The sequence below is a fragment of the Haliotis cracherodii genome, unplaced genomic scaffold (assembly GCF_022045235.1).
Source record: "Haliotis cracherodii isolate W230 unplaced genomic scaffold, xgHalCrac1.p SCAF_16, whole genome shotgun sequence".
Classification (NCBI taxonomy): domain Eukaryota; kingdom Metazoa; phylum Mollusca; class Gastropoda; order Lepetellida; family Haliotidae; genus Haliotis; species Haliotis cracherodii.
This window is the reverse complement of record NW_027266271.1, coordinates 15231926-15250571: the sequence shown is the minus strand read 5'-3', so window position 1 is coordinate 15250571 and position 18646 is coordinate 15231926. Positions and strand designations below refer to the sequence as shown.

The following is an 18646-nucleotide window of genomic DNA, read 5'->3' as shown; positions in this document are numbered from 1 at the left end:
TACAATGCAATGGTACTATGTTTCGTTTCCAGGGGCTTTTACTTCATACCAGGTGACCTACAATGCACTGGTACTATTTTTTCGTTTCCAGGGGCTTTTACTTCATACCAGGTGACCTACAATGCATTGGTACTTAAATTTTTTCGTTTCCAGGGGCTTTTACTACATACCCGGTGACCTACAATGCAATGGTACTATCTTTCGTTTCCAGGGGCTTTTACTACATACCAGGTGACCTCCAATGCACTGGTACTAAAAAAATTTCGTTTCCAGGGGCTTTTACTACATACCCGGTGACCTACAATGCAATGGTACTATCTTTCGTTTCCAGGGGCTTTTACTACATACCAGGTGACCTCCAATGCACTGGTACTAATTTTTTTTCGTTTCCAGGGGCTTTTACTACATACCCGGTGACCTACAATGCACTGGTACTATTTTTCGTTTCCAGGGGCTTTGACCAATATGACTGAATCTGTTCTCCATTACGGTCCGTATGAGGATATCGCTACATTTACAAACAGCAGCTACACCCCACTGTTTGAGGAGGATATAGCGGCTGACACACGCGCTGAAGCTGAGGGTGTGTGTGGCGGGAAGGACGAGACACAGTGTATATATGACTACGCCGTGACTGGGAACAAGGACCTGGCAGTAGCAACTACCACCACCACTATGTTTCGTTTCCAGGGGCTTTTACTTCATACCAGGTGACCTACAATGCACTGGTACTATTTTTTCGTTTCCAGGGGCTTTTACTTCATACCAGGTGACCTACAATGCATTGGTACTAAATTTTTTTCGTTTCCAGGGGCTTTTACTACATACCCGGTGACCTACAATGCAATGGTACTATCTTTCGTTTCCAGGGGCTTTTACTACATACCAGGTGACCTCCAATGCACTGGTACTAAAAAAATTTCGTTTCCAGGGGCTTTTACTACATACCCGGTGACCTCCAATGCACTGGTACTAATTTTTTTTCGTTTCCAGGGGCTTTTACTACATACCCGGTGACCTACAATGCACTGGTACTATTTTTCTTTTCCAGGGGCTTTGACCAATATGACTGAATCTGTTCTCCATTACGGTCCGTATGAGGATATCGCTACATTTACAAACAGCAGCTACACCCCACTGTTTGAGGAGGATATAGCGGCTGACACACGCGCTGAAGCTGAGGGTGTGTGTGGCGGGAAGGACGAGACACAGTGTATATATGACTACGCCGTGACTGGGAACAAGGACCTGGCAGTAGCAACTACCACCCAGATAGAGGAAGCACGAAACACCACTAAATATCTATGTGAGTTGGGTTTAACGATGATTGAAGTGCTCTTCTGTTATATCACAGGGTTCGTGGAGCAATATTTCAGCAGCTCCATAATTTTTCTGTCAACATGTCCCAACGTTTGAGAAACAATCGAACGTGCCCTTTCTACGAAGATTTAAAAGAGCGTCATACGACTCTTGTTCAATTTTATTTCATAGGAGTTAGACCCGGGGTTCGATTCCTCACATGGGTACCAGGTGTGAGACTCATTTACGGTGTATCCCGCCTTGACGTTTATCGAAAAATGCCACCCGCGGCTTAAAACCATACTCAGTCACTCACTCTAAGGTGGAATTTGATTGCAGGTCTTTCAATGGCCTTTCAAAGAGCGTCATACAACTCATGCACAGAAAGTGTTTGATTACAAAGGTTACAGCATTCAAGGCCTCAGTAAAGCTATCATAAAGTTTTATACTAGAAATGTTGAAGACATTTTCAAATTTGACACATCATGGACAAAAATTATGTATGATGCAATTCCTTATTTTGACTTGTCCCATATGTTCCCTTTGTGATGGGTTTTACAGTAAACACTTACCTTTTCGCAAACACCTTTTCATCACTAATTACAGGAAACTACGGTTATAACGAACTCAAAGGGACCACTAATTTTAGTTCGTTATAACCGTAGTTCGTTACAAGCATATATACAGCATAACTACAGCAAATAGTCGGGACAAAAAAGCAAGATCGTTATATCCGTCAGTTTGTTATAAGCGTGTTCGTTATAAACGTAGTTTACTGTAATAGTGTTTCAAATACACATGCTTACAATAAAGTCGGACTCGTACAATGGACTTACGGCAAAGAGGTCTTCTGATTATGGAAATTGGTTTTGTCGCGTTTATTCAGCTTATTGTGTGAGGGAGACGTCATGTGTGATAGATTGTAGCCTGGGGTATACTGCTTTGGTGAAACCCACGAGTACATGTCGAACCAATTACTAGCGGATCCTAACATCTAAGGGATGCAACTCTGCAAAGCGACATATCGCGTTTGGAGGCTTATAGCAAGTTGTACTCTATAAACATTATGGAAACATTCATAAAACATCCATTGCATGTTAAAATGAGATAGATATAGTACCCACGTAACAACTCCGAGAGGATATGTTAGACCATATCAATCAAAGTACCTTTATTCCAACCACAGTTTTAAACGTAGTTTATTTGTGTTCAATAATTGATGGCTAAATTGCGTATCGTCGTCAGCAACTGAAGCGATAGTGTAAATCCTCTTGGGAACCGTTCAGGTAGCAGTCCCTACGGTCCCTAGTATGGCGGCCTAGGTTTGGTTGATGGTGATCCATAGCCCGTTTTTTTTATCTTGTTATGTGCAGCGCAATCTTTGTTATGGTAACCTAGTAGTTTTAGATATAAATTGGGTATATATCTAGTAGTTATTTTACTGTCCTTCGACGACATGAATTTATACCGTCTTAATATATATGTTATTAATGTATAATTTTATCTTCACGATATGGCTGAAATATTGCCGATGGGACGCTAAATTTTAACTCACTCATGCACTCCTCGTATCAATGTGTGCAGTTTAATATGCGAGATATAATTGATAACGTTTTGGATCGCGAATTGGATGGAACACCGGATCGTACAGTGTATCGTACATCGGATCGTACATTGTATCGTACACGGATCGTATACTGTACCGTACACCGGATCGTACAGTGTATCGTACATTGTATCGTACACCGGATCGTACAATGTATCCTACACCGGATCGTACATTGTATTGTACACCGGATCGTACATTGTATCGTACACCGGATCGTACAATGTATCCTACACCGGATCGTACATTGTATTGTACACCGGATCGTACAGTGTATTGTACACCGGATCGTACATTGTATTGTACACCGGATCGTACATTGTATCGTACACCAGATCGTACAATGTATCCTACACCGGATCATACAAGGTATTGTACACCGGATCGTACATTGTATTGTACACCGGATCGTACAGTGTATCGTACACCGGATCGTACATTGTATTGTACACCGGATCGTACATCGGATCGTACACCGGATCGTACAGTGTATCGTACACCGGATCGTACAGTGTATCCTACACCGGATCGTACATTGTATCGTACACCGGATCGTATATTGTAGCGTACACCGGATCGTGCATTGTATTGTACACCGGATCGTACAATGTATCCTACACTGGATCGTACATTGTATTGTACACCGGATCGTACATCGTATTGTACACCGGATCGTACATTGTATTGTACACCGGATCGTACCGTGTATCGTACACCGGATCGTACACTGTATCGTACATCGGATCTTAGATTGTATCGTACACCGGATCGTACATTAAATATTTAACTTCTTTGGATAATATGAACGGAAACTAACAATAACAATTAGTTATAGATTATTCTTGCTATGTGTATCAGCGAACCGCAGTCCGACACTGTCCGGCACCACTCAGATCCTCATCGAAGCTGGACAGGAAGTCAAGCTGACATTCGGGGCGAACGATGCTGACAACGACACCGTCAAATACTACACCGTTGGTGACACGCCGTCAGACTTCACACTCAACGAGACCTCGGGTGAAGCCAGAGTGAAACTCAACTCCAGCGATCCCACCAAGATCACGTAATTGTATTTTACAGTAAAGTCGAATTAATTTGAAGTCCATTACCTTGATAATTATCTTGTTCTGGTTTCACTAAAATCCATGTTGGAACTTCGATTTGATATGGGACATGAGTGAGTGAGTGAGTTTGGTTTAACGCCGCTTTTAACAGTATTCCAGTTATATCACGGCGTGTCAGCTTAATGTGGGAGGAAAGCCCGAAGTGATGCAGGTCTCAGACGTTTACCACTTCAGTGAAACCCACGAGCACGAGCACGAGCACGGGGAGCATGGTGCTGACAAACCTAGAAACATAATTGGGGCGAACCGGGATTCGAACCCACAATCATAGGTTTCTGGCGTGCCCAAGGGACTCAACTCTGCACAGCGAATCGCGGCGCCTTAGACGACTGGGCCACCCGTGCCCCCATATGGGACATGAACGTGAATAACTTGAATAGTGTCAGTATGTCTGTGTTAAGGTATTACAGCTTCCATCGTCTTAGCGCTACTATCGCGTCGTGGAACGGGGAAGAACACTTTGAGTGCGCACGATTTCATTGTTTTTTTTCTTACACGTTTTCAAATGATAGTAACGACTTGACCAGCGCCGATAGTGCTCACGCATTAGTTATTGGGAAAGTATTGGGTGTAAACTCAGTTACACCTTTCAGCACTAGAGGATTAGAAAGGGACTCTTGCAGCAAGTCCAACTAGGCTTGACCTTATTGTAACCACATACAAAGAATCGAACTTTAACTGACGTCTTGACGACATACTACCCCAATCACCCCATATCGTTATAGTATGTTGGGTTGGTGATGATTTAGATGGTATTTCTTAATATATTTCATTATGTTTATAATGAATGCATATGGCCTAAAATACGAACAAACTGTCACGTTTCCCGAAAGCCGTCAAAGCAATGTTCCATTTCAAAATACATCATCTACATCTCAGTACTTGTACTTATAATGTGCGAGCTATGAGAATTACTGGTTATCTGTCCTGTGAATATACACCGTGCGGACTCATGACCACAAATTGGAACAAAAATTCCATTTGCCTGATCAAAGTCCTTCGAATTCCCAATCGAGATGAAAATTATCATTGTCATAGAGAACAGCCTAGTGAATATTCTGCTTTCATTATTATTCCAGAATTGTCGCTACAGATGTAAATGGAGCCGATTCTCCTGTTATTGAAGTGGAAATAAGATACTGTCGAGGGTGTGGCCCTAATGGGACGTGTGACTACTCCACACCGGAAGTCTTCCCCACATCTGAGAATGACGCGCTCTTCCAAACCGTTAACTGCACATGCGACACAGGCTACACAGGTGAGACTTGGTGAGGTGGTGGTGGGGTGATATTTCTTTTTATCATACCTCCATGTCAGAATGATGAGATCTGATTGGTCCACGTGATTCCGCCTAGGGTGGGGGGATTTCTCAGGAGGTGATTAAATCTCTTATGCTCTGCCACCGGCTCGTGGTGTAAAACCTTACGCGAGACGTTTAAGACCCAATGTACCCCTCGTGATCCTGCTACAACTTATAGTGTTGTTTGATGTTAATGTTCGGGTATTATTTTGTATGTATTTTTCTTATGTTATATACTTTTTGGTATTTGTTTGTTGCGTATTTTGGTATATTAGAATTCAAGAGTAGGAAGGTAGGCGAGTGTCTGTATGAATGAATTCTTTCCGTCACAGAGTACAGGATAGTGAAGTAGAAAGAGGAATTAAGGAATAACGCCATCGGTTTTTGTCATTCTTTTTAAAATGGGAGCATGGGTTAATTCGTAGTGCAGACTTATCTTTGTTGGTTGTAGCAGGAATCTGCGAAGCCTATTAGGGCCATATGGGTTTTTTGGTGTGTTTTTTTTAAGTTTTGTTGAAATTTCAAGACACATACTTAGTTGAAATTTCAAGATAACGATCTGTCTCCCTGTACTGATAAAGATAATGATCTTGAAGTTTCAAGATAATAAGTTGAAATTCCAAGATATTAACTTGAAATTTCAACTTATTACCTTGAAATTTTAGGCTCATTGTCTTGAAATTTCAACTTAGTATGTGTCTTTAAATTTCAACTTAGTATGTGTCTTTAAATTTCAACTTATTATCAAAAAGGCTTCGGTAGGAATCACTCATCGTGTATTCCAATTACAGAATCCCCCTGATTATGAACCTTTGTTTATTAGTAACATGAACGTGACCGTTGTTTCAACTCCTAATCAGCAGTGTGGTGTTTTAACACGATTATTGTCTGTGCAGGTGCAAACTGTTCCGAAGACAAGAATGGATGTGAAGACAATGTATGCAACAACCGCGAGTGCCAGGACGTCGACCCAGAAGAGGAAGCGAAGAGCGGTGTCCCCTTCAAGTGCTCCCCGTGTTCACTTGGATATGCATCCGACTCTGACACCAACGCAGAGTGTAAAAGTAGGTGTTGGACGGTGCATGTTATCATATCCCAGGTGCGTGGGTCGATGCATAGGATGTCAATCACTGGATTGTGTGGTATTTACAGACTGCCGTCATATAGTTTAAATATTGCGGCGAAAAGAATAAAAATACACACGAACTATTCAGTCCCATGTGTGAAATGCAGACTGCGGTGGCCCAGGCGCCAAAGGAGCCACATTGCGATATTTTAATAGTTGCGTCCCTTTGGCGTGTCAGAATCCTATGATTGTTCAATTCTCATGATTCATCTGTAGCTCATCTACCGCGGGTCCTTATTTACTATATATGAAGATTTATTGCATCTCTGAAATAAGGTGACATGGCTGCTATGGTAACATAGATGAGTGACTTTAGTGCTGACGTTTATTTCCATAACAACGCAGTGATTCTTCTACCTTCACCAACTACTGACATTTCATACAAATATTTCTTTATAGATATTGATGAATGTGCACAGGGCCAGAACTGCACTGCCAACTCACGATGTGAGGACACTCCCGGGTCTTATATTTGCATATGTGAAACTGGCTACAGGAAGAACAGTGAGAAACAATGTGTTGGTAAGTTCCCGTTATAAACATGTGGATTAAAACCACACTTTTACCCACTTAGGAAATACCCTGGAATATATAAGAATGAAATATTCAAGGTCATTAGCCAGATATAAATTGACAAGTCACCTTGTTTGAGAGTAGTCTAATGGTCAAAGCGTTGGCTTGTCAAGGCGAAGTCACATGTTTGATTGCTAATCAGGCTATATTGGGTCCCCGCAGTGGTGTTGCTTTAATATGATGTACAGAGTAATAGCAAAGAAAAATTCGAGAGCGAAAAACATACTCACTGAAAAATGCTGGGAACAGTGTGAAGTGGAAAACGTCTAAGATCTGAATGACTTCATGTTTTCCTCTAAAAAAGCTGACAGGCCGTGATATAACTGAAATACTTTTCAAAGCGGCGTTCAACACCATTGACTTTCAGAATCACATGCAAAGGACACGACTGTTTATACATGTTCAGTGAAGGTGTGAGTAAGTGAGTTAAAATTTAACGTCGCATCGGCATTATTTCAGCAATATAGCGACCACTGAAGGTGAAAAATGGATCTGCCCAAGCGAAATACGGCACCCAGTCTTAACCAACTGTGTTACGGGCTTGAAAAGGCCTTGAATTTTGTAGGTCCTTCTTCTAAAGCCTAGATGTTCAGTGTCCAGCTTGATAAGCCTTGAAAATCACCAAAACTAGGACTTGAAAAGCCTTGGATTTCTACAAAGTGATATATACTTGTTAAAAAAGTATTAAAACGTGCAAAAATGTATACCAAGGATGTTTGAGTGTTTTTTCTCACAGTGATAGACTTGTGTGCGAAAGACCATGAAGAATGTATGACAGGCCTATTTTATGTTGTTGGTTGTGAAAATTATCTTGTTGTCAAATTTGTGATGGTGATACTGCATTTTAGATCTTACGACTAATATATAGTATGAAGGATTTTTATTAAACTATTTACAGACTAAGGCAAATTACCCAATTAAAAAGCCTTGGAAATGACAATTGAAAAGCCTTCATGTCAAACTAATCTATTTACAGATATTGATGAATGTTTTGAGCAGTCCCATGACTGCCAGCATAAATGCAACAACACGGACGGTGGTTTCATCTGTGACTGTCTCACCGACTACACCCTCGAAGCTGACAACAAAACATGTAACGGGAGTGAGTAGTTTCAAAATGATATGCTTCGTTTGAATTGTATTTAACAAAACTGTTTAGTTGTAATGTTAAACATTCTAAATGGTGACCGCCTCCGTGGTCTAGTTGATAGAGTGTCTGTTTGGAGAGTGGGAAGTCGATGGTTCGATCCCCGTTGCGTCATACCAGAAGACTTTCAAAGATGGTTCTTCTTGTTACCCTGCCTGCGTTCAGCATTAAGGGGATAAACAAGGACTGGACGGCTGGGAGTCGGTATGCTGTATCTGAGTGGGGTATCCACGTTAATCTACGGCGTGGTATTTCAGTGGGCTAGCAATGAAAATACATTAAAGGAGCGGTACATCATGACATCTGGTACATTCATTGCTTTCATTTGAAGCCTATTCTCACGCTTCAGAATTTCATAGCGCGAAGAGGCCCATCACAATAAGGCCCGTGTTTGACGCCGATACGCGTACAATGTGATGCCCGCTTCTTGTTGTGTATTGTTCAAAGTCGCAGTCCACAATATATTCCAGCTTCATCACGACGGCCTGTAAATAATGGAGTGTGGACCAGGCACACTAGTCACTGAAGGCGTAAACATCGATCTACGACATCGGTGCACGATTACACACACACACACACACACACACACACACACACACACACACGTATATATATATATATAGAAGATGGAAGTCCTAAGGCGCCGCGACTCGCTGTGCAGAGTTGTGTCCCTTGGGCACTCCAGAATCTATGATTGTGGGTTTGAATCTCGGTTCTCGCCGATTATGTTTCTAGGTTTGTCAGCACCATACCCGTGTTCGTGGGTTTCACCGAAGTGGTAAATGTCTCAGACCTGCATCACTTCGGGCACTCATCTCACATCAAGTTGACACGCCATGACGTAACTGGAATACACCTTAAAGCAGCGTTAAAGCCAACCCACTCATTCACTCGCCCACTCACCAGATTCCTACAAGAAGTTCCTGTTGTATTTGTTGCGGCACGCAAAAGTCGAATCGAGTACCAAAAGTCTTGTCAGTTTTAATCGCGAAAGAACAGTCTCATTTGATCGGGTGTCTTTTCTTGGCCCGTGTCATTCTAAGACTCAAAACAGAGGTTTTGTGACGATTGGTTCCAGGGTATTTGTCATAACTGAATTGAGATTGATATTATATGGATGGACCCCTGGGTCATCTTAAGTCAGATCTTACGACAAACATGGAACACTGGGGACCTAAACTTCCCAGGAATCACCCCGGGTAACTAATACTAAGATCTGGGTGAACCTCCATGGATCCCCAATGCTTATTCAACAAGTGTTCAATACAATGTCATTACTCTATATTTTCTAGCCCCACAAGAGTGTAACGGCCTGGACTGCAGCCAGGTGTGTGACACCACCGCCAGAACGTGCGCATGTAAATCAGGCTATAAACTTGGCGATGACAATGCAACATGTATAGGTATGTCAGCACGATCGTTTGTAGAGCTTTGAATTCTTAGACGTGCAGTTGTGTGTTCAACTTTATATACCAGTAACATTTGATTTGATTTGGAGATCCTATCCTTGTTGGTTACATATTGTTCAGAGGGTGTATGAGCTGAAAATTTACGTAGGATCATAACGGATTCAATTTCAGCGCAACGGAGCAATTTGTGACCTATAATCTGATGAGATAATGTACTAAGATCATTTATTCTGTTAACTGGAGCTGTTAAAATGATTAATATTGGTAATAATGTTGAAAAATAAAGTTTTGGTTGGCACTGCAAGAAATTTCCGTCTGAGAAACTTATTTTACAAATATATTTTGTTGACACATCAAGCTCCTTAATAGGTGGTTTAGAAGCAGGTCAATTGTCACCTTATATCACTATCATGGCCTTTTTACCCTCTGCAACCCGTTTTGCGGGGGCATTAAGATGGTCAACGCCCATCCCATTCGTCCGTGCAAGATTTCGTTTCCGGTGGAGATTTTGAAAACCGTACAATACTTCTTCACCAAACTTGACACATAGATTGGTGTAGTGGTAAACTGGTGCCTTTTGATAGTTTGGGATTTTCGAAAAAAATATTTTTCGAGTTTCCATGACAACTTGTGCCTTGTGATAGTTTGGAATTTTTTTAAACTTATTTTTCGAGTTTATGATTCATATAAACCAGTTGACAACTTCACTACAACTATTTACCATTGCAGGGATATCGATGACTTTGTCTACTTATTTTGCTATTACTACTACCAGTAGTAATCAGTAGTAGTTGTTTCTTTGTGTATTTGTTTATTTATTTGTTGTTTAACGCCGCACTCAGCAATATGCCAGCTATATGGCGGCGGTCTGTAAATATTCAGATGTATATATGACACAAATCGTATTATACGTCCTTTACGCAGGCCAGAAACCTATGATTGTGGGTTCGAATCCCGGTTCTTCCCAATTATGTTTCTTGATTTGTCTGCACCTTACCCGTGCTCGTGGGTTTCATCAAAGTGGTAAACGTCTCAGACCTGCATCACTTTTGGCTTTCCTCCAACATTAAGCTGACACGCCGTGATATAACTGGAATAGTGTTTAGAGTGGCGTTAAACCCAACTAACTCACTCACTCACTCACTCACTCACTCGCTACTGTTGTCAAGGGAGGCTCAGTGTGCGCAAGAATTACGCAAGGGTGTAACGTGTCCTAATTAGTGAGACGAGTTGCGTCCCTTAGATGTGCCAGGATTGATCGTTGGTGAGCCCCAACTATGATCCTTGGTCCGGCTATACCATTCCCGTGTTCGTGATTCACAAAAGTCAACCACTTTTCGTCATTTGGGATTTCGACTTGGTATTACTGAAATACACTTCTAAATGACGTTACATCCAGCGTGCTCGCGATGTGTGAACTGCGTGTTTCTAGATATCGACGAATGTCAGAACAACCTCTGCTCCCAGATCTGCACCAACACCAGCGGCAGCTACTCGTGCTCCTGCAACGCAGGCTTTAGACTCGATTCAGACAAGCAGTCATGTCTCAGTGAGTACCCTACACAAATAGTCTCTTTAGCAAACACTTGTGTTTAATGAGAGTGTGAATGTTAGCAATATACTGGTAAACACATCGACCTTTATGCATTCGAGTATTGGTTAGGAAAACCAGTGGTTGATAGCACAAGCATCCAGGTCACACACAAACAAACGAGTATTGTTTATATACTACCCATAATATAGTTAAGGGCCACCCCTTTCTTTCATATTTCTACAGTTAATCTGTCATGAGAAATTAACTATTGTGTTATGAATCGATTGGTCCTCAACTTGTTTTAGTAGTATACTTGTCATGGAGTGCTGGAAACCTGCTCTTTCCCGAAAATATATTGATTTATATATACCGAGGAATATACTGTAGTAATGGAGTCTGGACCAGACAAATCTGTGATTGATATTACGAGCTATGTATGATGACATTTAATCAACCAATAGGCCGTCCCGACGCTTTTAGCCTCCCCTTTCAAAGAGTTCCTAAAGTTCCTATTTCTTTTTGGTACCTTTAATAAATGAATTCATTTCAAACACAATGTGACAATTATTTTCAGAATGTGGTTTTCCGAGATGGGGCGTCGAATGCAATTTCACGTGCGAATGTCAAGGTCAAGGCTTTATGTGTGACCCTGCCCTTGGCTGTCTATGCCAGGCTGGGGAGACAGGGGTTAACTGCGACGGGAACGTCAACGAATGCGAGATGAACCTCACCATCTGTGGGTCCAAACAGATATGTAACGACACGGAAGATGCCTACATATGTTCCTGTCCGCCAGGCTACACCGAGGATGGGTTTGACTGTATAGGTAGGAGTTAATGCTGATGTATAGCCTGAGATAACCATAACCACGCTTTACTGTTAGGTACGAGGCGCCAAGTATTTCAAAAAGAGTATTTAATTCACTAATTCTCTAGTCCACAGTCTGCAATGTCATGCACTCCTTGCAATCCTTCACAATGCGCATTTGTTCCAGATTTTATTTATAATGTGAATATCAGGTCATTTGTACTTAAACCTCTTGACGCATGCAATGGTTGTACTTCTGAATTCAGACATCAACGAGTGTGAGGATGACGATACTACCGCCTGCCCCGCCAACTCCGTCTGCAACAACGTCAATGGCTCTTACACCTGTGACTGTGATGTTGGCTTCAAGAAAGATGGTGATATATGCTCTGGTAAGGAAACATACCTACTTTAACTGTGATTAGGGTGTTTTTGTTCGTACACTGATTAATCTCCTCTGAAGTTTGAGTTGCGTTTTTGCTTGTTACCGTTACAACAGTTGAGGGTAGTATTGGTGGCACATGGTTGGTCTGTCCACTGATTCCTGGGTATTTCTAGGGCGTCGATTCTGCCCCACATTGAAACGCAGGTAATATGTATGTCTCCTTAGGCAGGCGTCTTTGTTAGAAATATGCGTCTGTTCACCCAGTGGTTAATTGGTACCCGGTAGGATAAGATAGTAAATTGGGACTGTAAACTTCTGTGATTTCTTCCGTCTCATACAACAGATTGTATCATCTCTGATTTTTTAGTGATCCATTCAAATAATTTTGAACGTCTTTTTTGCCTTTGACACCCAATGGAATTTGTGTCGTTGGATAATCGAGACTGGTTATTCTCTGGCGTTGACGTTCTATATACGTATATTTCACAGAGTGGTGAGTATATTTTAAGTGAAAACTGATCCAAATTCCAGGGTAACAGTAGTGTCGTCCTATGAGCACTAACTTGGTAAATGGAATGAGGCGCGACATGAATGGACTTTATTACTGTAATTATCAGTTCATTTCTGTACGTTTATAAGAAATAGACTGCATGTTGTTACCATTTTCTCATGAAAAGGTTGTGATGTATGTTTTACATTCCTTGCGGCCCCTTACAATGGGACAACAATTGGGTTTTGTTAGATTTTGACTGTCTCCACCACAGTCGGTGATTTTTCTAACAGCAACTACTCAAAGATCATTGAAATTAGATATTATTCTTTCGTCACCTAGTGGGTTTCGTTTGGCACATGTTATGAGAAGGCAAAAGTCACAAGACAGGAAGTTCTCAATAAAACGTTTGTGGTTATACATTCTCAAAAGTTATCAGTGCATTTATCGGTAAACTATATATACCTCCTGAAGGATTAGGCCCTGTTTTGGAAAGGTTTGGTCAACATGAGTCAATAGTCAACGTTCGGTCCTTTGTAAAACAGTGTTATACCATTATCAGTTTCTGAGGCATTGGTTCCTCTACACTCTTTGCATTTTTGATTTTACAAATAGTACCGCAGACAACGTTGGTGACATGTCTATCAAAGGCCAAGGTCGTCTTCGAGGTTACTGCTGCTTGTACTTGCGCAGTCTTGAAACTTTGATCTTTGAGAAGTTGTCTTGAATAGGGCAAGATCTGGAAGTATTGATTTCGGACAGAAACTACATAGTATATTACCATTTGGGGAGCTTTGGGGAATTGACGGTGAAGGTGCTGACTTTGTTTTTGCAAGTAAACGTTCCAGTTGATATCTTTTACACCACCAAAGTGTTTCCGCACTTGCTTAGAAAGAAACTTTTCAACATTTAAAAATATTCGTGATTACGCTGATAATAAATTCATTTCATGATTTATGTAGAATTCTTGATTGAGAAACATCCTTTTTTTCATTATGGTTAGCTCGACAGGGTATTGGGTGATGTTTAAAATTGAATTATTCTGACGAAGCTTGCATGTTAAATGCAAGTGTGGTTTTTAGATATTATGATGATGCACGAATGGTTCGATGATTTTCAGTTTAATGGTGGTGTATGCATTTCTCATGTTTATGTTGATACTCAGTTGTTAAATGATAATTATGATTCAATGATATTCAGTGATTATGGTGGTGCATGACTGTCCCAATATGTTGAAACTGATGCTGAATGCTAAGTGTGGTTCAATGCGTTTGATTGTGCATGTATGAATATCCAACAGGTGTTATCAAAAATATGTATCTGCTCCAGACATTGACGAGTGTGACAACGGCCAGGCTAACTGTGAACACTCGTGTGTCAACAAGAACGGCAGCTACAACTGTTACTGCGCCATTGGACACACCCTCAACGACGACAGAAGGACGTGCACTAAAGGTGACCTTCACAGAGGGCATTAAATTCTGTTTGGTAGTTGTTCCTTTGCCTCTGGTTTAAAACACGAATTCTTCACCGGATGTCTAAAGATACATAATGGGTCCATAATTTGATAAAAGGGACCCTCCTTTCGAAGACAAAAAACAAAGTTCTTCCTAATGACAAGTCATTATATGTCTGTTTGTATAGCGTCTATAATGAGGAGTTTACAGATAGGCTCTCACACATCATAACATGCCGAGGGGCACGGGTGGCCCAGTCATCTCAGGCGCCGTCATTCGCTGTGCAGAGGTGCGCCCTTTGGGCACGCCAGAAACCTATGATTGAGGGTTCGAATCCCGGTTCGCCCCGATTATGTTTCTAGGTTTGTCAGCACCATACACGTGCTCGTGGGTTTCACCGAAGTGGTAAACGTCTGAGACCTGCATCACTTCGGGCTTTCCTCCCACATTAAGCTGACACGCTGCGATATAACTGGAATACTGTTAAAAGCGGCGTTAAACCCATCTCACTCACTCAGAACATACCGAGGTTAATTATTACATGACATAAGCTACATAGGAATATTAATGTTTAAAGGAACCCATGTACAACTGCACATTGCTGCAACCGAAAAATCATTCCGGTCCATAAGAAATTATCGCGAAATAAATTGGGAATATATGTCGTTAACAATTATGATTTAAAATTCAAAATATATAGATTAAATATTGCCAGCCAACCGACCCGCCTTTGCCAGGTCATGTCACCAGAAACACCAATGTTATAAAAAATGACACTGTAACATTATAGATCTTGATGAGACAGACCCCTGTGAAGGCCTGACGCTGAACTGCACCCACTACTGCACCGTGGTGGACGGCAACTCTGTTTGTCGTTGCAACCGAGGTTACTTCCTCGGATCAGACCTTCAAACGTGCACAGGTGAGACGATTCATGCATCTATTGAGCCCGGCTCTCTGTCAGATTGACAGTAGGCTTATCAAAACGTTGAAGTTACCGTTTACTGCTGTGTCATCGACTGCTGTGATCTTCCGTTTTCATAATGTCATTAAAAATATTAATAGTAGTAGATTAGAACATAGTGTAAATACTAGGTACGGCGTATAAATTATGTCATTTGACAGAACATTCGGTTCTTTCTGTATTGCATGGCTCAAGTATCCAAAATACAGAATGCATGCATTCTTCCATTGTGAAAGTTTCTAAACACATATTCATCTTCTAGACAAAAACTTGTGCAATGTAAACTTTCAAACTTACGAACTGTGACATAGAATTAGCGTTGGAAGAAGTTCACCAGCAACGATACAAGGGAATTGGGCGTGACGCTGTGTGGATCTCGGGCGCTCCAGTTTGAATACAACGTTTGAATTGTTACCTGGTCTTCCTCGACACATACTGCATGATCTTTACACAATAAGATCGAGTCACTCTATACATAAAATGCAGAATAAATGTTTAGCGTACTCACATTGAAGTTATAATATGATGACAACGTTAAATGCTTGTTACACACTGTTTGTTGTATTTCTGCAGACATCGATGAGTGTTTCGATGACACACTGAACCTGTGTACGAACAAAGACACCTGCACAAACACCCCAGGGTCGTATACCTGCAGGTGTACAGCTGGTTCAAGGCTTGACAACAATGGCCGAACATGTGTTTGTAAGTTCTGAAAATAGATCAAAATATCTCGTAATCTCGAATACAAGAGCGACATGTTTGTCAATCAATCATCGTTAAGATATACATATATAGTTGTGCATAATATATGTAAAAAATGAAAAAACATATGCCAAAAGTTTCCAATTACTGTGGAACCTCGTTAATTCGGATATTATTGCCCGTTAGAATAGGGTTAGAATTGGTCTTCAGCCACCCATGCTTGTCGTAAGAGGCGACTAACGGGATCGGGTGGTCAGGCTGACTGACTTGGTTGGTGCATGTCATCGTATCCCAATTGCGTGGATCGATGCTTATGTCAATCATTGGATTGTAAGGTCCATTACTCGATTATTTACAGGCCGCCATCATATAGATGTGATATTTTGCCGGGTAATCGTCCAGAATAACACATCTCGTTATCAACGAATATGTTGGCGTGGTAATATTCCTTAATTATATTTTGATGTTCCCAACAGTCGAAACAGGCTTTGCAGACTAAAGGGCTGTTGTTGTGTACGGGTGGCCCAGTCGTCTAAGGCGCCGCAAATTGCTGTGAAGAAACCTATGCTCATGGGTTCGAATCTTGCTTCGCCCCGATAATGTTTCTAGGTTTTCCAGCACCATACCCGTTCACGTGGGTTTCACCAAAGTGGTAAATGTCTAAGACCTACGTCACTTCTGGCTTTCTTCCCACATTAAGCTGACACGCCGTGATATAACTGCAATACTGTTCAAATCGGTGATAACCCATCTCAGAAACTCAAAAATAAGTGTACAGGTGTATTTGTTTTCTGTTGCAGCCTGCGACGACTACCACTGGGGTGAGAACTGTGCCAACAACTGTGACTGTGAACACCTGGGGACAAGGTGGTGTGACAAGGTCAAGGGGTGTGTCTGTGACCAAGGGTGGACAGGGGACAAGTGCCAGGATGATGTCGACGAGTGTTCCTCCACAGCGACATTTCTGGCCATCTCCGACTGCCTCAACACCCCTGGGTCTTACAGGTGCATATGCCGCACAGGCTACGGGCTCTCCGCTAATGCCAGCACTTGCGAAGGTGAGTCTGAAGAGTGACCAGTGCAAAGCTTTGTTGACAGTGTCACAGACCAATGTTATGGGGTTGTTTGTTTGTTGCTCAACGTCGCACTCAGCAATATTCCAGCTATATGACGACGGCCTAAAAATAATCGAGTCTGGACAAGACAATCCAGTGATTAATATGATGAGCATCGATAAACGTAATTGGGATACGATGACATGCATCAACCTAGTCAGCGAGCCTGACAACCCAATCCCGTTAATCGCCTCTTACGACAAGCATGAGTTCCTAAAGACCTTTTGTAACCTGGATCTTCACGGGTCGTTATGGGGTTGTAGGTGAATTTACCTCAGAACAGTGCTTCAATTATATGACGGCGAGTCAGCTTAATGATTGTTTTGTTTGTTTGTTGTTTGACGCCGAACTGGTGATGTAGGCCAGTTTACCACTTAATTAACAATAAGCGGGATTCATGCATTATTCACTGCAGTTCAAACTTCATGAGTTTTGCTTGTAAACAAAGATCTTTAAAGAAATACAGGTACGCTAGTTGAAAAGGATACAGTGGGTAAATATGCATTGTTGTTATACTATTGTTGTTGTTTTTTTTGGGGGGGGGTGGGGTTGGTTTTTTTGCTGGTTTCTGTTTGGTTTGTTGTTTGTTTTGTTTTATGTTTGTTGTTGTTGATCTTGCTTGTTGCTTTGTTTGTTTTATGTGTGTGTGTGTGGGGGGGGGGGGGTGGGGGGGGGTGGGGTGGGGGTGTTCAAACGTATTTGTACACAACTCTGATTTGTTTTGCGCAATATACGCAAAGACACAGCGTATCGGGAGCTCTGTGTTTAACTGGAAAACATTGGTGACCAAGATACTATAATTCCAATCACGGTTATTATTAAAATGCACCATGCTTCTTTCGCAGATATTGACGAGTGTTCGGAGGCTGCAGACAATCTATGTGATCAGGATTGTCGGAACACTGTAGGGAGCTATCTGTGCAGCTGCAGGCCTGGTTTCATCAAGGAAGGCAAGGGCTCCTGCATGGGTGAGATTCAGAGTCTTCTGCCTTCATTATTCAATTTCATTATTACGGCTGGTGATTATTCGGTGAGCTACCATTAGTCAGATGTCCCAACAGTCAGATAGTTTAGAACAACAAACTATATCGCTGATTACACAGAAAATCTCCTAGCTGTTACCTACATTCAAATGAAGAAAAGAATTCATGGATGTCAACTTTCATTTTTATGAGGAACACAACGTTTCGAAGTACCATTACTCCTTCATCAAGTGAATCCGAAACATTGTGTTCCTCATAATAAAGAAGTTGACATCCATAACTTATCTTCCTTATCTGTATCTCTTCTAAATGCATGAATATACAAAACTATCGGATCAAGGGTAGCGGGTAGAGAGCTTTGTTGGATCCCGCTTCTCACAAACATTCATGGAAATGAAAATGCAGACCCAGTGGCGCTGCTAGCCCTTGACAACAAAAAAACAGGTTAAAGGGTGAATTGGTCGGTTACTATGGCAGGAATATACAGTAATGAGTGCTCGTCATCCGACACCATGCCAGTTAATATATTTACTTTATTTAAATTAGTTTAAATATAGTTGTTGATGCATCATACATAAATTCATGCCAGGTTCGATATTGTGTAAATCCATAGGTTATAAGC

General features: G+C 41.5%; 1 protein-coding gene across 1 annotated transcript in view; it reads left to right on the top strand.

Moving 5' to 3' along the window:
- Positions 1-18646, top strand: part of LOC139463867 (uncharacterized) — a 55079-nt gene that overhangs the window by 21622 nt on the left and 14811 nt on the right. The window contains exons 19-33 of the mRNA XM_071245264.1: positions 1052-1306; positions 3764-3968; positions 5109-5287; positions 6226-6393; positions 6855-6977; positions 8005-8130; positions 9468-9578; positions 11017-11133; positions 11693-11944; positions 12192-12317; positions 14130-14255; positions 15048-15179; positions 15795-15926; positions 16727-16984; positions 17887-18009. Of these exons, the coding sequence (XP_071101365.1) occupies positions 1052-1306; positions 3764-3968; positions 5109-5287; positions 6226-6393; positions 6855-6977; positions 8005-8130; positions 9468-9578; positions 11017-11133; positions 11693-11944; positions 12192-12317; positions 14130-14255; positions 15048-15179; positions 15795-15926; positions 16727-16984; positions 17887-18009 (2433 nt within the window). The remainder of the gene's footprint in view (positions 1-1051; positions 1307-3763; positions 3969-5108; positions 5288-6225; positions 6394-6854; positions 6978-8004; positions 8131-9467; positions 9579-11016; positions 11134-11692; positions 11945-12191; positions 12318-14129; positions 14256-15047; positions 15180-15794; positions 15927-16726; positions 16985-17886; positions 18010-18646) is intronic.